At 45.8% G+C, this 24,681-nt stretch overlaps 1 protein-coding gene across 1 annotated transcript; it reads left to right on the top strand.

The window, feature by feature from the left end:
- The first annotated feature begins 1,163 nt into the window (after positions 1-1,163).
- Positions 1,164-24,482, top strand: LOC119185962 (Na(+)/H(+) exchange regulatory cofactor NHE-RF1). Its single transcript, XM_075887945.1, has 8 exons — positions 1,164-1,205; positions 8,400-8,663; positions 9,227-9,415; positions 13,896-14,060; positions 14,702-14,917; positions 15,157-15,429; positions 24,211-24,381; positions 24,477-24,482. The coding sequence occupies exons 1-8, from the start codon at positions 1,164-1,166 to the stop codon at positions 24,480-24,482; spliced, it is 1,326 nt and encodes a 441-aa protein (XP_075744060.1).
- Positions 24,483-24,681: the final 199 nt, after the last annotated feature.

Raw genomic sequence — 24,681 nt, 5'->3', positions numbered from 1 at the left:
CGAAGCATTACAAGGAATAAACATCATTTATAAGCACGATGACGCCTTAATTTCGATACACTGAAGATCTTTATGGCTACCTATTAGTACGCCGCCACCCCGTTTATTAGTACGATCACGTCGAAACACATCGAAATTTGGAAAAAGCTGTAGCAACTTAGTGTCGGTAATAGAAGGGTTAAGCCATGTCTCTGTAATCGCGAACAAATCGGACTCCGTTGTAATAATTAGGCTTTGAAGAGTGTCGGCTTTAGGAAGGATGCTTCTAATGTTGGTATATAAAAACGAAAAGGACTTTTTTCGCGGAGGGGCATGGTTGGGGCTTAAGCGTTTAAAGGGCGCTGTACCTTTTGTGCGTTGTGGTCGCACGTGTAAGTATTCTTACCAACAATTAACTTGTCATGTCGAAGTCTGAACGATTGCCGTTGAGCTCTTCTGACTTCAGCAAGATGTTTCCTTGCTTGTAGTGTGTTGGGGGAGAAATCTTCAGATATTCGGTAATTGGAACCCTTCAGTTTATAGGCGCGCGACAGAACTTTATCTTCAGTCTTAAATTGAGCAAATCTAACGTTGATTGGGTGGCTTGTGTTTAAATTGTATTTCCCGAGTCTATGGGCTCTCTCGATTTCCATATGTTCAATAGTGGTGTTTAGTTCTTTGCTGCAGAATCGCAGCACTGAAGCCTCAGATTCTGCCCATGTTTTACGCTCGCGATCCGGAAAACCAAAAAATACGAGGTTAGAATGGTGCGCTCAGTCTTCCGAGTCGTCTAATCTCACCCTGATTGTTGCTATATCTTTCGCATTTTTATCAGAAAGTAACTAGATATCGTCGATTTTCTCTTTTATGCCCATTATTGATTCGTAATCACTTTCTATTTTAGTGAGCCTTTTATTAATCTCTCTAATTGCCTGGTCGTTCTGGGATACCTTCTACTGAATGCATTTTAGTTCTCGCAGCATGGAAGCTTGACCAGACTGGAGTTCTTTAAGAACCAGGAATGAGTAACCGGATGCTTGCGTCTCACCAGAACGAGTGGTAGGACTTGTGTTTAGTCCCATGTCACCTGACAGCGCTAATATCTGTTTGATGACATGTGCACAATTGACTGCAATTTCTAAACAGCACTTTGGGCGCCGCATAACGAGGGCGACGTGGATACAATGAATATTGATTTTTACCTGCAATACGAAAAGGTGTCGCAGGTAAGTTGCCGTGACCACGGTTGCGGTGTTGCCAAGCCCGATGGGGACCGCGCAGGGCCTGCATGAATATTATGCGTTCCGATGGCGAGGAGGACGTAATCCAAAGATCAGCAGTTGTTGCGGCCACGTGAGCTGGTGGCGATATCCAGTGCACTGGTTCGTGCAGTGGGCGCTGATGCGGAAAACTTGAGGTATCCTGTGTTAGTTGGTGATGAGGTTGAGCAGGTGAGGTCGGGCTACGTGCAGTGCGCATCCATACCGGGAGCGGGAGGGCCTCCGGTGGGTGACATGGCCGCACGTCGTCGCGTGGGATAGCACGAGACCATAACAGCGCCTGCAGTACAAAAAGGTGTCGCAGGTGAGTTGCCGGGACCATGGTTGCGGTGTTGCAGGTGTCAAATGGGGGCCGCGCAGGGCATGCATGAATATTAGTTACATTTGTTCATTCGGGCTACTTTCATCACACAAATGTCACCAAACCTATGTCAAGCTTTGATCTTCAAACTCTTGAGCAGGGTCAAATAATCCGAGATTGTGCCTTCTTCGTAAGTTCTAACACCTTCTACGCCATCAGCCTGACTGACATCGAACTCTAGCTTAGCACTTTATTCTGCCATGGTCACCCAAAAGGTAGTTTATCCTCCAGCAGCCCGCACTACCGCTTACATGAAATAATACTTTGTTTAGACCGTACAGTACTTGCATTGTCTTCGTGCCAACGTTGTGCAACACTCCAGCCGTACATCTTTGAAGACACCCTTCCATACCATCATCGACTAATTTACGCACTCGTTGTGTAACACTTCCTGATAGCGCGTAGAGGTACTAATAAATAGACTACAGTGAAAACGGTTTCGAGACTTTTAGGTACAAATAAATAAAGTCACGCTGGTGGCCCACAAGAGCGTCAGCATTAGGGTAAAGCCCTACTCGGGCTAGGCGAATACCGCGTCCCTCAAGAGCACTATGTGGGAGACTAGTGTGAGACCATTGAGCTTCATCGCGCGGAGGTCGCCAAAAAGGCACTCTGCCACACGGAGGGTGTCCAGTCTAGTGCTACAAGCATACTAGTCCCTACAAAGTTGTAGCCCACCGCTGCAAGTCATGCGAATGCGCCGGAAAGAAACTTTACCACAGTGACGTCGCATAAGTGTGATCGGAAAAGCCTACATAACGGCTGTTTTCTTCCGTTCATACCTCAGAAAATTCGATATGTACGATCGCGTACAAAAAAAAAACGAGACACCACAATTTTTTTTCTTTGTTTCCGTATAATCTGTAAATGTGTGACATGCAAGCAGTGCTGTTACAGGCTATATGTGGCACAACGAATGATTTCGGTATCAGGTACTGGCGTGCGGCTGCCAATAACTCCTACTGCTGCTGCTGTTCCCTGAGGACGTGTGTATGCGTATACTCCTCTACGATGTCCTCTCTATACGCGCACTGTGCCAAAAAGTCACGTGTAAAATAGCGGCAACCTTGCCGCAGCGAACTGCATCTGATCGTGGTTTAGTGTCCTGTAATGCAGCGCATGGTGTTCGGGTTAGTCCACAAAATGACACTTGGCTGCTCCAGAAAATAAGGAGCACAGAATCACTGACGACGTGTTATTGATGGCGTGGTTGGGGTTCAGTTAACCTTGAAGGATTCCCATGCGCAATGAAAAATAACATTCGAAACCGCGTCAAAGATTCGTTCATTATAATAAGTTTAGCGAATACAACTTTTCTCTTACCCACGCGTAAATTCAATTGATTGAAATAGTATGAAATTACATACGTACAGCCGCAGCCACGTGTGTGTAGAGCGTGGAAGCGGTTGATTTTTTTTCTCCGCGCCGCGACACCTTGAGGCAGTTTTCGCCTCTGACGTGGTCGCCCTATCTACTAGGCTGCGCACGCTCCTGACACACCACATCAGACCCCGAAACTGCATCAACGTGTCGCCCCGCAAAGCAAAAACCTGCTACTGGCGCGCTCTATACGTGGCCGCAGCTGTACTACATGAAAAATTGCAATCGCTGGTGGCTGCAACGCATGGAGGTGTTTGGGACAGGCATCGAGCTCAAGCCGGTGGTACAATGCTAGTGTTATCAGAAAATATCCAGATAAAATGCTAAATGCTACAATACAGAAAACAAAAAAGGCGATGCGTCAAGGGCGGGTTCTTTTTTATTCGACACATAACCAAACCCATGCAGACTATGTCACCGAGGAACGTGTGGTGACCATAGTGAAGATATAAAAATGGTCAAATAGATCCTGAAGTGACAATTTTTGGGCAACACGTCCGATTCTTTAGGAACACACCATTTTTCAAACAATCCCAGAACACCGCGCGGCCGTAGAAGAAGTGTGGTAGAAGTGTGGCAATGTGGGAAAAGTGTCTAGTTGAACGAGCCGGCTATTTCGTTTCTGACAACTTGGTGGCACCGTTGTAGCATCAAAAGTGTGGCAGCAGCACAAGTGGTTGAGGTAGTGCGTCGAAATTCACCGGGAGATTCTTGGTTGGTTTGCTCCGAAGCTTTTGCTATTTTGAGACGCAGTTTACAATTGAGGCACTGGCACTTCCATCGTTTGGGCTGCGTCTACTTTCCCACATATGAAGGAGATGCCGGTCAACAACCGATGCTTTCGATGTAATGAAGGCTATTCATTTAGAAACGTTAACATACACATCACAGAAATCACTTGCCCGTGTGTTGGCATCCTCAAAATTGTTCGGTGATATCGGTATTTTAGGGGCGAAGCTTTTTATAGCGGAACCCGTTCCTCCCTCGTAGCCGTTGCAGTATGTAACAATTATAACATTTTGACCACCAAGGTAATGCCGGTGAGAGATTTCTTCTGTGCGTTGTTGAACAATTAATAAAAACTAGTGCTCAATGTACAAGCCAACGGCTGCTAATGAGAAATGAGAGACAGGAGCATTCGGCTTTTAGTTAATGCGCACGCTGCAATTCTCATTAGCAGCCATTGGCATGTACATTGAGCAATATCTGACAAGAAAGGGTTGCTACGTTATACTCGCCGGGCGTAACCTCTTTGGTTTTAGAAAGGTTTAGCGAGCATTGGGCCACAGTGCCATGAATACAGTGAACTAGTATATAGCATGAAGTCGAGGTGGTTAAGGTGGGAAGTAGGTACGAAGCGCAAGCCATAACACAGTAAAAGCCGAATTCTCCTGTCTCTCATTCCGCATTAGCAGCCATTAGCATGTACCTTGAGCACAATCTGACAAGAAAGGGTTGCTACGTTGTACTAGCCGGGCGTAACCTCCTTTGTTTTAGAAAGGTTTAGCGAGCGTTGAGCCGCCGTGCCATAAATACAGTGAAGTAGTATATGCCATAAAGTCGAGGTGGTTAAAGGTGGGAAGTAGGTACGAAGCGCAAGCCATAAGAAAGTAAAAGCTGAATTCTCCTGTCTCTCATTTACCATTAGCAGCCATTTGCATGTAAGCTGAGCACTATCTAACAAGAAAGGGTTGCTACGTTATAGCCGCTGGCCGTAACCTCCTTGGTTTTAGAAAGATTTTGCGAGCGTTGGGCCGCAGTGCCATGAATACAGTGAACTAGTATATACCATGAAGTCGAGGTGATGAACGGTGGGAAGTAGACACGAAGCGCAAGCCGTAAGAAAGTGTTTAGTCCTTGGAATGTCCGCTGGATGGCGGTGCTTCTATATCGGGAATATATGATGAAAAAATGCGAGATGGTGGTACTTTGAGTGTTGAATAGATGGACGAACGGACACACAGACAGATGCATGTACGGACTCACGGATGGCTGTAGCGACGAATGGACGTATGCACGGATGCAGAGGCGGATGCATGGACGAACGCAGGGACGGACGCACACACGGACGTGCGGACGCACGAACAGACGCACGCACGGACGGGCGAAAGGACACACGGATGGTCACACAGACAAACGCATGGACGGACGGAAGCAAGAACGAATGGATGGACGGATGCTTCGCCCCACTCTCCATCATTCACTCCGTGGATAAGCTGCCATTTTTTTTCTTATCTCTGTTTTCCTTTGCGTCTTTCTTGCCTTTGTTTATCTTTGTTTCTTTCTTTTTCTCTATGTCCTGCCTTCTATCCCTTCCTTCCCCGCCGCGGTGGTCTAGTGGCTAAAATACTCGGCTGCTCACCAGCAGGTCGCGGGATCGAATCCCGGCAGCGGCGGCTGCATTTCTGATGGAGGCGGAAATGTTGTAGGCCCGTGTGCTCAGATTTGGGTGCATGTTAAAGAACCCCTCGTGGTCAAAATTTCCGGAGCCCACCACTTCGACGTCTCTCATAATCATATGGTGGTTTGGGGGCGTTAAACCCTACATATCAATTCTGTCCCTTTCTGTCTCTTTCTCTCGCTTCCTATTTGTTTCTGTCTTTCTCTCTAGTTCTTTCGGCTGTCACTTCTCGCTATTTGTGTATTTCGCCTTTATATTTTATGCTTTGCTCTCTTCCTGGCTCCTCACTCTAACTCTCCCTTCTCCTCGCTATTCGAACGTTTGAGGTTTATTTGCCAGATCTGGTAATGCGTGAGACATGCGTCGTCATGGTGCTGGAGCAGAAGGCGTGTTTATCCACTCCTTGTTAGGTCTACCACGAGTACAACAGAGAACAGCAGACAAGATCAAAAAAAGCACAGACTCACATAGGCTAAGCTTAATATATCGGAATATGGATGAATGACACAAAACTGATGTACGAGTTCCGTAGAGCACAATAAAGACCAATGAACGGAATACAAATCTATACACGCCTATTCTGTGCTCTACCAGCGTGCCTGATATCCAATGGTTTCAGACGCTCGCCTATAGATCATGGGTCCGTGTGGGCTCGAAGACGACGATGATGATGATGATGATGATGATGATGATGATGATGATGATGATGATGATGATGATGCTAAAAGCACCGCTCACACCCACTCTGGGAGACAGGCCAAGAAATGAGTGATCAACTAGAGGAGATCACATGGTCGATCTCGTTCTTTTTCTGCTTCTCCTCTTCCCATGGCTCATACCCAAAGCAGCGGATTCGCAGAGAGGTGAATTTTTTAGAGGCGAAGCGTCTTATGGCGTGGGTCGTGTCGCTCCTCCGTATGTATGTATGTATGTATGTATGTATGTATGTATGTATGTATGTATGTATGTATGTATGTATGTATGTATGTATGTATGTATGTATGTATGTATGTATGTATGTATGTATAGTGGTGACACATACCCGCTCTAGAGCGGGTATTTGCCACAGGGGTTGCGAGATGAGAGATGGCGGTTCTTGGAGTGTTTACTAGATCGACGCATGGATGGACGCAAGGACAGACGGATGGACACATGCATTTACGCGTAGGCGGATGGAAGCAAGAAAGAACGGACGGACGGAAGCACGGACGGGCTGATGACGCTTCGCACCACTCATCATCATTCACTCCGTGGATATGTTGTGATTTTTTTTTTTCAGTGTTTTTTCACAACCTTTCTTCGAATCTCGTTCCACACAGAATTCAGCCCCCAGAATGTCTTCTTTTCTTTGTCTTCATTGCCATCTTTTCTCTTTCTCCCTCTGTACTGGTTGTTTCGCCCAAGAGAGTGATTGCATCCCGTGCTGAAGAAATCGGTGCACGTGTTCTGGGAGCTAAGCAGTAGAAGAAGATCACGACGATGAAGAACAGAACGAGAAGAGCACATGCTAGTTCATAACAATAATAGCATTCTGTTTCAGACCCACAAACTATGCCCAAAAAACCTCCGCTTTTAAAATTATATTTAAATTTATATAAGTTATCAGCCCAAGTGTTTCACTAGTGTGAAGACAGATAATCAGAGAAGCAAGCGGCTTCGGCTACGCGTTCAGAGGCATGTAAAGATCATATAGCCCCGAGCACTGAAATTCTTAATGCTTCAAACTGCTCCAAAACTCCCATCGACATCACCAACACAGCCACTGCATGTGCATAATAGGCGCGCACTCAGGAAGAAAAAGAAGCGTGGGGGCACGAGTGAGGTCTCGATTCTTGGGTTCTATCCTGTGGAAGAAGGCGTATCACTTGGGACTACGTGAACTAAGCCGTATATATGCGGGACAATGGACACTTCGTCCGCCCATGTAAGCAGTTTTCTTCTTATGGCTTAGTAACAAGGGCATGGTTAACTGAGTGGTGTTCTACCTTAGTTATCTGGATGCAGTATGACGCCATGACATGGTGCAATGAAAAATGTAATTGGCGGCAATATTGCAAGCTTTCCGCTAATTACGCAACTATCTTTCAGCACTTTGGTGGGTCTAACTGCATTAATGTGTTTATTAGCCTTGTCTGGCAAGCTTGTAGCTTATCTCGTCACCAACATGTCTTGTAGAATCTGTGTAGTGTGAAACAAAGGTTAAGTTGACACCCTTGAAGATCGGCCTGACAACCCGGGTCTCGTTATTGAAAATGGACTACTTTGCCGTGTCTTAAAACATAATGGCTTAATTCCATAATACGGAAAAGGAATGCAAGTGATTGTGACACAATACGCGAACAGCGCTGCTCATACATTATGCAATGTCGAAGAGAACAGTTGCGTGGAGTGTCTCTAGCTACTGCGTAACGGTGAAATCGACTCTTAATACAACAAGCGTGAACAGTAGGGTGACTACAGTGGCCAATACAAATGTTTTTAGACAGCATTGTGGAATTCGACCACCCTGAAACACCACTCATAAACAGCAAACGCAAATTTTTTTTGTAGAATGAACACTGAAGTCAACTAAAATGGAACACGCCATGCCAGAGCTTTGCAAAACATTTTACATATACAGTTCAAGCCTTTCACTAAGTAACCTAGTAATATTTCCAGCTAATGAATTAAAGCTTTAAAGCTAAAAAATTCATTTCTAGGGCTGTAAAATTTCAAACTAAACACAGCCTGCAACAATGAACGCTGCACCTACAAATTCTATTTTATACTAGGTAGGGCTAGCGGCTAACTTCTATAGCATCCAACTCGGCTTGACAAAACACTTTCGCACACGCACACGCACACACACATGACTGTGTGTGTGTGATGTGCGCGCGTGCGCGAGTTCTCAGGAGCTTCCGGTAGCTCTAATTCACGAGCGAATAATGAACTACATTACCATTTATTTCATTTTTTCCACGGCTGGATAAAGAATCATTGAACTTCTCGTTTTCTGAAGGGAAGTCCACCAGCTTGTGTGCTCAGGCCGCCAAAACAGTCGTCGCCGTCAACTGTAGCGGGAACTTCCACTTCCGGAATCACGGCGCAACTTGCCAAACCTCCTGCGGCGCGCCTGTGCCATTTAGTTCGCAGGCCCGAGTATGACGGCTATGGTTTTAAACTGATTCCGGCCAAGCAGCGCTATCTTCCACGGGTGTCAGCCATAGAACCCGGAAGCCCAGCTGAGGCCGCTGGCCTGCGATCCAATGACACTGTCGTTGAGGTGAGACGCTACTTTGTCCTTCTCGACGTTAGATGTAGACTCAAGGAATATTTTTACCACGGAGCACACAAAAGCGTGTGTCTAAATGTTTCACCTGAACCTCGTCAGTGGTAACGTCTGGTGCCATATTTAATAATATTGTTCAACGAGAGTACGCAAACGTAAACAGCTTTGAATAAGAGAAGAGGTCATTGCGTGTCCAAAAGCACATGTCTTGCCCATGCTCTTTTGTTGGCCGGTTTGAGTTCCTCCCACCACCTGGCTGCTTAGTGTTCTTACTCTGTGTGCTGAAGTCCTGAAGATGTTTATTGATTTCAATTATGACAACGCTAATTTTTTACATCCCACTTTCAAATGAATAAAAAATGTATACAATAGCCAGAAGCAAAGAAAAATTCTGTTAATAAGTACCGTGCTATGTCCTTTCATAAAGATTTCTACAAGGTTTACAAAGATCAAGACTGAACATGTCAAAAGCTTATACGCTCGTGGAGTAACACTGCCTACGGTGAATTCATGCGTTAGAGTTCACCTGTGTTTCGTGCCACGCATCTACCATGCAGGTAAACGGGGTGATTTTGGAGGGCCTTGGACATGAAGATGTGGTGCAGCTGGTCAAGTCCACACCTAACGAAGCTCGACTCTTGGTCGTAGACGACGAAACCGCTGCCTGGTACAGGAGGCGCGGCATCGCCCTCCGCGGCGACAACCTTAACGTCGTTCGCACGAGCTCCAAAAAGTCATCGAGGAAGGTTCGCTCGAAGGGCATAACGACCTCCGGGAGCATAAATAGGTCATCAGGAAGCCTGACATCAAGCGTAAGCATTGCATGTCTGACCGGCCAAGTTTATGTCCTCAAGTGCGCTGACTGGTAATCGTAGTGACCAATAAAGCGCTGACTGTCAATCAAAGAACAGTGAGTCACACAAATGGAGCCGGAGGTTTTCAATGCTCGCTTTGAAACGTAAATTTCAAGAATATCATCATTCAAATTAATGATGGAACTTTCGTAGATCTTACAGCAGGCGAAAGCATATCTGTTTCATGTGGCCTTTTAAAAGCCTCCAAGTAGTGCATTAACCTGCTACTAATCATTGTTGCGGTTCAGCTTTCCTAAACCACAAGAAGATTGTAAAAGACGTCGTAGCAGATGTTTCTGAAAACTTCGACCGCCTAGATTTTTTTTCAACGTACACTTAAGTTCGATACCGGCCTCTAGCCTTCCCGCCTCTACCGAAAATGCGCCTCGCATGCCCAATATTCATCCCAACAAGCTTCAGGTCACCAGTTGAGCCCCATAACCACACCATGGCCGTTGGCGCGTGAGCCTGCAACGTTTGGTAAGCGCTAAAACAAACACCAATCAGAACAACTAAATGTCAACCTGCTGTTGTGTGCAGGTCATCCAGGCTCTTATATACGAACAAGAGACGGCTTTGATGCTCCGCTATTGTAGAGTGCTTGTAAAGCGTTTCCACGTTTTCCAAGCAATTTTCCAGCAGCTGTAGGTGAAGCGTCCGTCATCAATTTTTGAGCACACCTACATAAGGTTCTTGCAGCGTTAAATTATAAGTGTTCGAATTGCGCACATTTTTTTCGCTTGCAGATTCGTGCTCAATCCTACCACGTATCGACTTCTGTATTTAAAATATCGTTCACAGACGGACACTTCTAAACTATATGTAGACAGCAACCTCCAAACAACCATTTTTTTAAAAATTACTAAGCTTCGTTTCGATAAATCCAGAAAACATCAGTATATTCATGTGTTATAGAAGACGCTGCAAACGCACAGTGCTTAATCAAAAGGAGGCTGAGCAGTCAGGCTAGAGGCTTACACTGCGCAGTTGTATATTAACCTTTATTAGCTTAATAGCGCTCGTATAAGCCGTATTTCTTCATAAAAGATTGCGCTTTCTCTTAAAAAATTGATTGTACTGCATGTTTTTCTTGAACGAATACTAATAAATGCCTATGGAATCAAGTTATCAAGGACACATGATGTCCGCCTACTCTGCGAGCTACGAATAGACAGTGTGCGATAATCTGCAGGTCGGCTTTCCTGTACGGCTTGTTTTCCAACCAACAACTCTCGTTCGCAGACTGCTTTTCTCGCTCATTGTGCAGCGAAGGCACGCGAGCACGCAAGTACAACAAAATGTCATCTCTCCGAGTTCCAGCGAGGCACGCGAGCACGCGACTACATCACAATGAGCGAGAAAAGGAGTCTGTGCACGAGAGTTTTTGGTTGAAAAAAAAACCTTTCAGGAAAGCCGTTTTGCAGATTATTGCAAACTGTCCATTGTGAAGCTTTGCGGTAAGGAAATCTGTGACAGATAGGCAGACCTTCGCACATTTCCTTTGAAATGACAAAATTAAAAAAGTCACAGCTGTACCGCAAAGGCAAAGCAATGAACGCGGCAGCAACAATTTGAAAAGTCACGCGCAGAATGGAAACGCGCCCCGCGTTTCTCGCGCACAAATTACGCGCGAAACGTACTCACAGTTACGGATGCACGCGAATAAGCGTCTCATTTGTTACTTCGCTCAGTCTGAAAATCGCGCGCTTTTCGCGAACGGAGACTGCTATGATTGCAGTGATCTTTGCGCGCCCGGTAACTACAGCAGAATTGTTCCACGTAAAGCCCGAGGCCAGCCAAGGCGTACGATCCTCCCCTCACCACCACCGCGAGATAAGGCGCGCGAGGGAGCGTAGCTCCCCTTCTCTAAGCCGGGCAAAGTACGCGTAGGAGATTAGAGTGGGTCCCGCTGCACGATGTGGCGACGTGCGTTCGTTGCGCCATCTTTCTGGTAATGCTGAAAACACAGCAGCGGTAAGTGGTAGATATAAATTGCTTGCCGTTTTGAATGGTTCAGAACGTTCTCCGGGGTGGCTCAGTGGTTAACGCCTCGCTTTCATGGCGCAGAGGACCCACGCTCGATTCTGCGTGCCGAAGTGCTTTTTCCTGGATTTTTAGGGGCGAAGCTTCTTAAGGCGTGAGCTGTGCATCCCTTGTATGTAGCCACCTCTCGTTTAGTTCTTGCAGTGTTCACTAGACGGCGGTACTTGTAGCTGCTGACGAAAAGACGCAAAATGTTATAAACTAGACGCCGGTACATGTTGTTGATGATGGAAGATGTGAGATGTTATTAAATAGGAATCATGTAACATATGGCACGTGTCATTGGTGGAAGGCAAACGTTCGATTTAGTGCGGCAACGTACGCTAGGGAGAGCGTTGTAATAAAATCGAGTGGGCAAAGTGTTCGGAGGAATCATGGTTTACCAGGTTTATCTCCGCAGCTCCGCCCACTCATCATCATTTACTTTGTGGATAAGGCGGCACTTTTTTCTTTCTTGCGTTTTTATATATATAGATAAGCATGCATATACGGTGCAAGACATGGACGCCGACGTCGACGCCGGCGGCAAAATCCAGCCGAGAGAGTCTATATATTTGCTATCGCAATTAAAGGGAAGTGGCAAGACATAATTCTAGGTCGAGATCCACCTCGCAATAAAACAGTATACTTTAACGTGAACACAACTATTCACTGTACACACTAATTTTTTGTTCTTCCCAAGCCAGAGGAAGCGTGTCATAACCACCTCTTTTTACTCTAATTGAAAGGCTACGGCAAATGCAAGCACGGTTCAAACCTCAAAATTAAGGTATAGAAGGTAATGGTACTCAGCTGTTCCCTCTCCCTCTGTTTAAATTATTAAATATATGAGCTGATGTGATTTAGCGTAGCTGAATTCGAAAAAGCACCTTTATATTACTCTAATTGAAAGACTACGACAAGTACAAGCCCGTTTCATGCCTCAAAAAAGGTAAGTGTAGCCAGCTGTTCCCTCTCTCTAAATTTATAAATATATGAGCTAATGTGATTTGGCGTAGCTGAATTTGAAAACCCGGAGATCCTAGTTAAAACTTGATTACGTGCGCTAGATAGATTTTGATATTTGAAGCAGCTGAAGGATCGCAAGGCCTTTTAGTTTCACTAATGACGCCTGTCACACTTGTTGACATTGTTTATTCAATGTGAAGATAGAGAAACTACTTTATAAAATAAGACGATTAGAACGAGAGAAATTGAGGAATGAAGTTTGTTTTCAGCTCATGTCTAGAAAATATTTTCTTGTTTTTACTACACCATTTTTAGATGAAAAATAATCAGTTCTCGCACATTGCAGAGGTAATTTACTGCAATGCATTGATCCAGTAGCAGGCACGCGAGGCGGTGGTCACGCAAGGTCTTGACGTCCCCACGCGGGAGACCTAAGGCCCGGTTGGTGAAAGCTCTGCCGGAATTCCAATAAAGCTGTTAACAACCAACCAATTGATCAAGTAGCGGCTTATGCCTTATTTGTGTTTCTTTGAACCAAGTGTTTGCAGGCGTATAGATGGAATTGCATAGGTTGAGTAGTTGTGCGTATATCGCGGGCTCAAACAGCAGGTACATTGATCTGTTATGTTGAGAGTAGATGTTGGTATAACGTCACGTTGGCTTTCATGTTAAAGCGCGGACGTCGCGTTTATCACGAAGATGCGCACAACATGGTGTGATGATATGCATATGGTCTGGTCTAGGGGTTTTAATACTGAAAGTAACTGTCAAGAAAGACAGATAGATAGATAGATAGATAGATAGACAGATAGATAGATAGATAGATAGATAGATAGATAGATAGATAGATAGATAGATAGATAGATAGATAGATAGATAGATAGATAGATAGATAGATAGATAGATAGATAGATAGATAGATAGATAGATAGATAGATAGATAGATAGATAGATAGATAGATAGATAGATAGATAGATAGATAGATAGATAGATAGATATGTGTGGTTTATTGTCACAGAACTACCACATGATTATGAGAAACGACGTAGTGCAGGGCTCCGGAAATTTCGACCACCTGGGGTTCTTTAACGTGCACCAAAATCTGAGCGCACGGGCCTACAACATTTCCGCCTCCATCGGAAATGCAGCCGCCGCACCGGGATTTGATCCCGTGACCTGCCGGTCAGCAGCCGAGTACCTTAGCCACTAGACCACCACAGCGGCGCGAGATAGATAGACAGATAATATGCCACAAAAAGCCCAAGTGCCTCTGGTTCACCAAGAAATGCCTAGCATTTAAAACAATGTTGTGTACCGACATCTTATTTTCTAGCACTATTTCTTTTTTTTTTACTTCACCAGCTTTCGTAATATACACAGGAGCTTGCGGGGGGTCTTCGATTGTGCTACCTGCGCAAGTGGCCGGACTATGAGGGGTACGGCTTCAGTCTCCGAGAAGACGAAGAGAACTTCTTCATTACGGCCGTAGTCCCCGACAGCCCCGCCGAGCTTGGTGGACTTCGCAATGATGACAGGCTCATCGAAGTATGCACACAAGGGATCATGTGGATTTCTTTCACGGGTCGCCACCTGTGTTTTTTGGCTTTCCTGTATATGTTGTCGCGCGTTGCACGACGTACAGATTCCCTCCCGTGGCAAACCTCCAGATCGTCTTGGAAAAAATTTTATGTAAATCGTGTGAGGCGCCTAAAGTGCGTGGATGTACAGTGAAGGATAGTATTGATGAAAACACTGTTTTAGAGAAAGACGCCTAGTAATACGAAACTTGTTGGAGAACAGATAGGCGTAGCTATAAGCTCGCAAACAGCAATAGTAGCCTCGAATGCTCCGGATTAAAAAGCATTGCATGGAATAATTGTACTGCGCTCCTGTTCTACCTAGAAGGTATCCCGCTCGGCCAGTGTTTCAAGTGAGATTTCTTTCACGGTAAGAGATAACACACGGAGAATACATGTGCTGGATAAAGGTAAGGCTTGTTCGAAGATGTGCATGGGTTATCTAAAATATTAGCCAAACTTTGAGCTTAACACGTTAAAGCATGCACTAACTAATAGGTGGGAACGCAAGCGTTTAGCAGAACCAAAGTCCTAATGCTAGTCCTATAATACAGAGCTGAACATATTGCGAGGTTATTGTTTGCACCCATGTACTTTGCAACTGTGCAGGTGAACGCGGTATCAGTGGAAAACAGGAGCTACCAGGAAATAATGTGCCGCATCGGCAAGGAGCCGGACCAAGTAAACTTGCTGGTCATCGACCGTGAGACAGACGAGGCCTTCGCGAGCCGTCAGCAGAAGCCCAGTGGTCAGGCGGACGGTGTCCTGAGGCGCTGGACACCAGCCCGACGACCTCGGTTAACTTTTATGAAAACGAAAAAACAGGTATGGCAAGTCGTTATTATGATTCCATGGTGATCAGTTATATTTATGTTTAACTGAGACATAACAGTAGCTGTACGTAAGTCACGAGCTTCAGTCCTGAGCCCCGTTATTTAAGTTCCGACTGTTGGCATGAAACACCTTTTGATACATATTAACCAAGCGGGCTCATATGAGTTATCCTCGTAGCATTTAATTTATGGCTTTCATTTCTATATATTCCTATTTTTTTTTAATTACAGACGCCCAAAGTAGAAGCCGCAGGCAATGGGGGATTTGTAATTCCACACGCCGTTGAATCGGCTAATGACGCTGAACATGACAAGGCTATCAGCGAAGAAGACCTCGTCGTGAAGGAAGGCGTGGCCAAAAGTCATTGGCGACCACATCTTCCTGCCACCCAGTCCATGTTCCTGAACTGCGCCAGTCCCATTCCCACCCCGAGAAAGGACAACACCAGTAACAGCGGATACTCGTCCATCAGCGTCGGGTCATCGGAAACCATGTCACCTACTGTTAGTACTCTGACCTATTTTGAATATTTCTAGACATTCGGTTCCACTCTACAGGCATTTGTTATGAGAAAAGCCTTGTGTGCATCGAGCAAACATCTCCGAACCAGCTGCCACTTTCTTTTTACGGCGCTTCGGCGACTAGAAAAAAAGAAACATCGTTGTTGCCTCCACCATAGGAGCGTATCTATAAGATAAAAGCGAACCATGCTGTCACAAGAGCACAATTTATTGCTGAAAACGCTATGCGGTGATGTATGTGAACGTGCACAGTATCTATTGGCTTTTGTCAGCTATTGGACCATTTGTGGTAAATAACGGTCACGCCTTGGAGCATATACACCCCAACGACCAGGGCCAAATATCATGACTGCACCTTCCTGCTAACTGAAGTAGACAAAATACATGACAACTATATATGTGCAGGCGTACACACCTTAATACAGTGTACGCCCTATTCTGCACAAAGGTGGCAACAGCAACCACATAACACTGGGACTCTCCTTTCGCTCATTAAAAGAGTCGTATTTTGACAACGGAAGCGCGAAGGATTCCGCCCCTGAGAAATTGTGTAACCAACCCATCCGCTCATGCATATGCCCCGCAAGATTTTATGAATGCGAGGCAGAGTTCGTAGCTCAAGCCGTGAATGCGTGAAAGCGTTCCGCTTCAAGCTGACGTTGGGCGCCAAGATGTTTCATGAGAAGTAACGCTTCCAGAACTTCTCCTCAAGGATCGTAAACGGCGACACCAGCTAACACCAGCCATGCATGTTCATTGCGAAAGGGGAAACTTGTAAGAGGTGAAGGGCACGTCTGTGAACATGAGCATCGGTAGCGCAGTGGAAACCCCCCGCAGGGGCGCCTGCGCAAGTAGGCGTTTGGTGTGTAGCGACACCACGGACCCGAGCTAACGGGGGAGTTTCTACTCCCTCCCACGCCTAGCCGTGCGTGGCTTTGCCGTGTCCGGGGAAAAGGGGATCCTGGGGGTTGAGCCGACGCTGGGTGATTGGACCTTTAAGGCCCCCCGGCAGAGGCAACACACCTCTTTGGCCCCGGCTTCACGTAGACGGCACCCCTGGGCTGACCCACCCAGGGGAAATCGGCAGTCGCCTTTTCCTATCTCGCTCTTCCTACATCTTAGTCTTTTCTCGTCTTTAAATCTGTCCTGTCTTCTTCTCCCTTCCATTTACTTCCGATTTTTCATGGCGGCAAGGGTTAACCTTGTGTAATTACTCAACCTTGAGTAGTTATATTTGGTTATAGTGGCAATGTACGGCTGGCGTCTGCAGCCTTATGCTATTAAGTGCTTCAGCGTCCCCTGGTTGGACTCCATGGTGGGTGGTCGCCATTGCTGCCGAACAAAAAGTACACTACTATGGGAACACCTGCATTTCCCCGTCTCCTAGATCGTCTCCCGCCTAAGAGGGGACGCACCGATGACATATCATTTTTCAGCAAACCCAGACAATGCTTTCCCAAATTCCATGTTGTGCACAGCGAAAACCCAACAAAACAAGCCAGAGCAATATCTCCATTTCTTGTTGCTAAATCTCTGACAGAGGTCTTTGGCCCAGGATACAAGGTTACAAAGATGGCTAGCGGAGACCTTCTCCTTGAGCTACCTGAAAAACACCAATATGAAAAACTTGGCAGCCTCATAGCATTCGGTAATATCCCAGTGTCTATTTCACCCCATAGATCAATGAACACCTCACGCGGAGTTGTTTCAGAAGCAGACCTTCTTGAAATGTCTGAACAGGAACTGCTTGAAGGGTGGAAAGAGCAAAATGTCACAGATGTGAAACGAATCGTCATCAGACGAGACAACAAAGAAATACCTACCAAACATTTAATACTCACCTTCGCATCTAGCACACTGCCTTCATCTATAGACACAGGATACATCAAACTCTCTGTCCGTCCCTACATTCCCAATCCAAGACGGTGTTATAAATGTCAACGATTTGGTCATGGCTCGCAGAACTGCCGGGGTCAGGAAACATGTGCAAGATGTGGTAGCCACGGCCACCCATCTGATAACTGTGTTACTACGCCTCACTGCGTGAATTGTGACGGAGAACACGCCGCGTATTCGCGTTCGTGCCCTAACTGGAAGAAAGAAAAAGAAATAATCACTCTTAAAGTCAAAGAAAACATCACATTTAAGGAAGCAAGACGAAGAGTGTCGCCATTTTATGGCGCTACATATGCTGATGCGGCGCGTCAGGGGGCAACGCCGCACCAGCCCTCGCCACTCCTTCGGCCAGCGCAGAGCGAGCCGGCGGCTGTGGCACCTGCCCCCAAGGCGGCAGTAGTTCAGTCTACTCCGCCTCCTAGCGAATTGAGGCCGGAGACTCCAGGGTCTTCGGGTCTCAAGGCCTCCCCTCACCAGGCGAGGCCTAAACTCCGAACCACAAGCTCGCATGTGCGGGCACCCAGTGCCTCCGAGGAGGCAATGGATACGTCGGCACCCTTGGTGCCGAAACAGAGGCGTGGCTCCTTGGAGCGCGCCAAGATAACAAAAAAGCAAATAACAGGGCCTGATGACGGCCCTGTTAAGTGAACTCAAACTCCCCGTCTAAACAGCCACTCGCTTTTCGTACACACAGCATTATTTTACATTCACCATGAACACTCAAATTATACAATGGAACGTCAGGGGCCTCCTCAGAAACCTTGACGACATCCAAGAACTCCTACACGAACACTCACCAAAAGTGCTGTGTGTACAAGAAACACACCTAAATTCAAAACACACAAATTTTCTTCGTAAATATGTTATTTTTCGAAAGGACCGAGATGATGCCATGACATCATCCGGAGGTGTTGCCATCATAGTAAATCAAGGAATTGCATGCGCACACTAACAACTCCAAACATCCCTTGAGGCAGTGGCTGTTCGAGCGGTTCTTTTCAATAAACTGATCACAATCTGCAGTATTTACATTCCTCCTAGCTATCAGCTGCAAAAACGTGATTTATACTCTTTAATTGATGAACTTCCGGAGCCCTATGTTCTCTTTGGAGACTTCAATGCGCATAGCAGGCTATGGGGTGATTCTCGGTATGACGCGCGAGGTCGACTGATCGAACAGTTTCTTCTCTCGTCGAGCGCGTGTCTGCTGAATCGAAAAGCACCAACCTATTATAACCTCGCTAATAACACCTACTCCTCCATAGACCTGAGCATAGTATCTCCATCTCTTGTGCCTCTACTCCAGTGGAAAGTTGTCAGTAATCTGTACGGAAGTGACCACTTCCCTGTAGTTTTGAGCACAACGACAGTATCTGAGTGTCCACCACGTGTTCCCAAGTGGCTCATAAACAGAGCCGACTGGGAACAGTTTCATACTATCGCTTGTCTAGGTTGGAATGACATCTGTACTTTGAACATTGATGTTGCTGTGAAATACTTCACAGCGTTTTTGATTGATGCTGCAACAAAATGCACCCCACAAACAAATGGACACCCTGGAAAACGATGTGTGCCATGGTGGAACTCTGAATGCCGAAACGCGCGCAAACAGCAAAACAGAGCTTGGAGGCTGCTTCGGAACTCACCGACAGCCGAAAATCTTGAAACCTTCAAGAAAATAAAGTCTCAAGGCAGGAGAACGCGTCGGCAGGCCAGAAGAGAAAGCTGGCAGAAGTTTTTGTCAGGGATCAATTCTTACACACAAGAGGCCAAAGTCTGGAACATGGTCGGTAGGATTGCAGGGAAACAAGTACACACACTTCCACTCGTAAACACTCAAGGTGATACCTTGGAAGATCAGGCAAACTTCCTCGGGGCACATTTTGAACGGGTATCCAGCTCGTCCCACTATACTGACACTTTCCAAAAATACAGAACAAGAATAGAAAAGCAGAAACTCGAACACAAATGCACTAGATACGAGGCATATAATCAAGCGTTCAGTCCAGCTGAGCTGCGAATGTCTCTAAACTCCTGCAGTACTTCTGCCCCAGGTTCTGACCGTGTCGTATATGAAATGTTAAAAAACCTACCGATCGAAACACGAAAAACCTTACTTTGTTTGTACAATGCTATCTGGTTTTCTGGCACTATCCCTAACTCCTGGAAAGAGGCTATTATAATTCCCATTTTGAAAGAGGGCAAGGACCCTTCTTTACCTTCGAGTTATAGGCCTATTGCACTCACAAGCTGCTTGTGCAAAATCTTCGAAAAAATGATAAACTGCAGACTTGTACATTTCCTTGAAACAAACAATTTGCTCGACCCATTTCAGTGCGGGTTTCGAGAAAGTAGATCCACCACAGACCACCTTGTTCGTATCGAGGCACAGATCAGGGACGCCTTCGTCCATAAACAATATTTTCTCTCTGTGTTCCTCGATATCGAAAAGGCTTATGATACTACATGGCGTTTCGGAATTCTAAGAGACCTGTCCCACCTTGGCGTGCGCGGAAGAATGTTTCACATAATCGAAAGTTACCTGTCAAACCGGACATTCCGTGTCCGAGTGGGCACGGCTCTTTCCCAAACATTCGTCCAGGAAAGAGGCGTGCCACAAGGTGGTGTACTTAGCTGCACACTTTTTCTCATCAAGATGAATTCCTTGCACTTGTCCATCCCTCGCAATATGTTTTATTGTACATATGTCGACGACGTCCAGCTTGGCTTTAGATCTTGCAACCTGGTAATGTGCGAGCGACAGGTTCAGTTAGGTTTAAACAAGGTCTCCAAATGGGCAGAGGAAAACGGATTCCGACTGAACCCACAAAAGAGCACGTGTGTCTTGTTCTCCCGAAAGAGAGGCATGCACTCAGAACCTGACATTGAATTGAACGGTCAACGTCTGTCTGTCAATGCGGAGCATAAATTCTTAGGATTAATCTTGGACAACAAGTTGACCTTCGTACCGCACATCAAGTATCTAAAAACAAAATGTTTAAAAGCCATGAATGTTTTAAAAGTGTTGTCACGTACTACGTGGGGTAGTGACAGGCAATGTCTCATGACTCTGTATCGAAGCCTCATTCGCACCCGCTTAGATTATGGGGCCATTGTTTATCAGTCTGCGACTCAAAGTGCTTTGAAGATGCTGGACCCCGTGCACCATTTGGGCATCCGCCTTTCTACGGGTGCTTTTCGTACCAGCCCCGTAGAAAGCCTTTATGTTGAGTCAAATGAGTGGTCGCTTCATCTGCAGAGAACTTACATGTCCTTTGTTTATTTCCTTAAGGTGAAAGCAGATAAGAAGCACCCCTCATACTTCACTATTAATGATTTGTCGAGCTCCATTCTGTTTCAAAACAGGCCTTCGATGAGGCAGCCCTTCTCAGTTCGCCTGAAAAGTCTAGCTGAGGAAACTGGAGTCTCACTCGAACATAGTTTAATGGCTCCTGTAGCATATCTGCCACCGTGGCAATGGCAGACTATAGACTGTGATGTGTCCTTTCTTGAAGTTACAAAACATGCGCCTATTGCCCATATCCAAACATACTTCCTGGAACTTCAACACAAATACACACGTCCTGAGTTCTTTACAGATGCCTCCAAGTCCAACTCCTCTGTGTCCTACGCTGTTGTCGGCCCATCCTTCTCGGATGCTGGCCCTCTACATCCAGGCACAAGTATCTTCACAGCGGAAGCTTACGCGATACTTGTGGCAGCTAAACACATCAAACAATTACACATACAAAAAGCAGTTATTTATACAGACTCCCTCAGTGTGGTAACGGCTCTGCACAGTCTTAAAAAACAAAAAAACCCGGTCCTCATCTCACTTTACTCCATTTTGTGCACACTCTACACACTCAAACAACATGTTGTAGTGTGCTGGGTGCCAGGGCACCGTGAGATTCAAGGCAACGTGAGGGCGGATCAGCTCGCTGCATCCGCCCACAAAAACACTGCCCCTACACCTATATCAATCCCGGCCCTCGATCTTAAGCCGTCTCTCAAACGAAACCTCAGAGTATACTGGCAGAGTAAGTGGGATACACATACACATAACAAACTACACGTTATTAAGCCACACCTTGGTCATTGGCTGCCCGTGTCGAAGTCACGTCATACAGAGGTAATACTAACGAGACTCAGGATAGGACACACATACATGACACACACACACCTTTTGTCTGGTGGCGATCCACCATTGTGTGACAGATGTGGTGAACCATTGACAGTCCTTCACATTTTAATTGAGTGCAAACAATTGGACACTGTAAGAGAACAACACTTTCCATTACCCTACCGACAACATATACCTTTACACCCTGCAATGTTCGTCGGTAGGGAACCGCTTTTTAGTCACAAATCATTGTTAGCGTTTTTTAAAGAAATTCATAGTTTCCATATCATATACCCAGGCATCCCGTAGCACGACCTCTCCAAAGAGGTTTTTGCTGCGGTGGTTACACAAGAAAGCACTTGCCTCACGGCCCTTGGACGCAAGGGTATGAACGAGTGAGGCACTTGTGCTAATGCCATACATATCCACCATCGTCTTTTATTATCACCAACTTTTGTCATCTATTCACACCACACACACCTTTCACGGCATGGTCATGATTTTATTACTTGTATGTTTTTACCCGCCTTACCGCGAGGAATTTTATGGCCCTTATACAGCCGCTTATCACAATCATTGTCCATTTTTTTTAGCAAGATGAACTGGCGCTCTTTGGCCGTGAAACGGCCCTTGCGCCATAAAACATCAAACATCATCAGCGCAGTGGAAACCGCGACCGCCACCACTTGTCGCTGACCGGAAGCTTGTAGGCTCGATAATATTGTCATTCAAATGAAAGCAACTTTACAGGCGAAAAGCACCTAAAGCGCGAAGATTGTCTTCTGTTCGTCGTCACAGCTACATTAGGTATGGCCACGCTCGGGTAACGTGTGCTATCGTCGAAACTTATGTAAGACACAAAAAAAGGTTAGAGTTATAATAATCATTTCGACAGAGTAATATAAAGCACCTGTAAGGAAAACCCTTTATACTACTGGGTGACTTCAACGTAGCCATTATGGACTTTAAGACCTTGCTCCGTCCACTCTTCATGATTCACTTCGTGGGGATAAAATTTTTCTGAAATCTGTATTTTACTGACGTACTAAGAAATAAACCAGTTACCTTTATTGCAATAGCAATTATATGGTCACTCTCTGCTGGCTTTTGCCGCCGGCGTCGATGTCATGCACCGTATATGTATACGTATCTATACATATGAAAACGCAAGAAAAAACCCAGAAAAAAAACTCAGGCCCGCGCAATGGAACGTGAGATATCTTCGTCGTGAAAGCGAGGCATTTACCACTCAGACATCCCGGAGAACGTTCTTCGCCGTTTAAACGGCAAGCTATTTATATCTACCACTTACAGCAGCTGTGTTTTCGGCACAATCAGAAAGAGGGTGCAATGAGTGCACGTCGCCACATCGCACAGCAGCGCCCGCTCTAATCTACTACGCGTAATTTTCTCGGCTTACAGAAGGGGAGCTACACTCCCTCGCGCACCCTTTTTTCGCGGTGGTGAGGAGGGGGGGGGGGGTCGTACTCCTTCGCTGTCCTCTTAAGGACAACAAAGGCGTACGATCAACTTAAGCGTCATCATTTCGACTCAACATATTTATTTCGATGCCTAATTTGGCCTTTCTTTTCTTTCGAAACAGGACACTGTTTGAGTGTGCACTGTCGGTTGTTTACAGAGTACTCTTGTCATGTGATCTTGCTTATTTGGGAACAACTGAAAGATGCATATATGAGAGATTAAAAGAGCACCACAATAAAGTGCAAAAGGGTACCGATGGTCCCTTGGTGATCCACTGTAAGAAGTGCGGTTGTGTGCCGTATTTCGATAACACTTGCGTCTTATATCGGGACAGAGATTTATTAACCCGTTTGATAGTATAAGCTGCGAAATGACACGTGAAGATTTTGAGCGTGTTTGTGCACCCTCTATCTCGCTCATGTGGAAATAACTTTGTTTTTTGCATGGTTTGATAGATAATAAAGGATAAGTAATGTACGGGACAGACACGTGTGCTTTTTGTTGGTCTGCTTTTCATTATTATTATGTTTTCTCTTTCACGACGTTTATAAACTCTGACGTTTGCAATAAACGTTTAGTTGAAGTTAAGCGCTTGTGTTGTGTGTTCTGTGTAATAGCGGCTGCGCTTCCTACCAAGATGGATTCATACCAACTGGCCCGATACAATTGTTTATTGTGCTACGCAAGACGCTCAGCGAGGACTGCAATGTACTGGAATGCTATTCTAGTACAGTATAGCTAGGATCTACTAGGTTTTATCGAAAACCGCAGAAATAAGCGACACCAAAGCTGGCTCTTCAAGCATTAAATGTGGGGTACCACGAGTCGAACACCTCACCAGTTTCTGACGGAATGCCTCAGTCTTTAATATATCGGCACGCAGGTTTTCGCCGGCAAGTCCTTATAGGAATAGTGTAAGCCACACTAGTAAATACCTATTTCCTCGCAGGGCTGTGTTACTTCAAGTTTCCCATTATAGCAACACTGTCAAACATAACGCATCATAACCATCTAGACCCTGTTTCTTCGTTCATTTTGCTATTGGCAATGACTACGCAAAAATGCTAGTAACAGAGTGGTGAAAGTTACTCGCATAATAAACTGAATCATTTAACGCTGGCTGTTTTCAGGTAGCTTCACCAACTGCCTTAACGAAACGAAACATCGGCTCGAGTCACCTGTATACAGCTGCCGACACGGACAACTACCGTGAAGCTCATATGTGTTTCACCATACTTAACATCACCTGCACCAACTTGCAGGAATCTGCGGATGGGCTTCGTCTCTGCCACTTGTCCAAGTGGCCAAACTTCGAAGGCTACGGATTCGCCTTGAAAGCCGAGAGGCTTCGAGATGGCCAGTTTGTTGCACACGTCGACCTCGGCAGCCCAGCCAATCTGGGCGGGCTGCGGAAAAGGGACAGGATAGTCGAGGTAACCTTTTCTTATTATATTTTAGGAGTACAGACTAACATTCTAATGAAATGCCATTTCAATGCTGCTAAATTGGCGAACGTAATGTATTACAGTCCTGAGTACATTTCACACGAACGCTCCACCACGTGTCCCGCTGCACTTTTATTGACGCTGACACCACGTGCGCTTGGGTTCTGCTGCCAAGATGCTAACCACACATGCCGACATGCTATCCAAGCCTACCGAGATATTATCTCGGCAAAGGCGCCCAGCACTTCGCAGCTGGCATCAATCAAACAAGGCCTGGCAGCGCATCAA

Source organism: Rhipicephalus microplus, chromosome 3 (genome assembly GCF_043290135.1).
Source record: "Rhipicephalus microplus isolate Deutch F79 chromosome 3, USDA_Rmic, whole genome shotgun sequence".
In the NCBI taxonomy this organism is placed as follows: Eukaryota; Metazoa; Arthropoda; class Arachnida; order Ixodida; family Ixodidae; genus Rhipicephalus; species Rhipicephalus microplus.
The sequence above is the reverse complement of the archived record's forward strand: the minus strand, read 5'-3'. Positions and strand labels throughout refer to the sequence as shown.

What these genes read in the sequence shown, in the direction of transcription:
- LOC119185962 (XM_075887945.1), top strand. Translation starts at nt 1,164, where the DNA reads ATGAATATTGATTTTTACCTGCAATACGAAAAGGTGTCGCAG. An exon ending in CCAAAAAGTCATCGAGGAAG is followed by an intron (nt 9,416 to 13,895) that starts GTTCGCTCGAAG and finishes TAATATACACAG; the next exon opens with GAGCTTGCGGGGGGTCTTCG. An exon ending in ATGATGACAGGCTCATCGAA is followed by an intron (nt 14,061 to 14,701) that starts GTATGCACACAA and finishes GCAACTGTGCAG; the next exon opens with GTGAACGCGGTATCAGTGGA.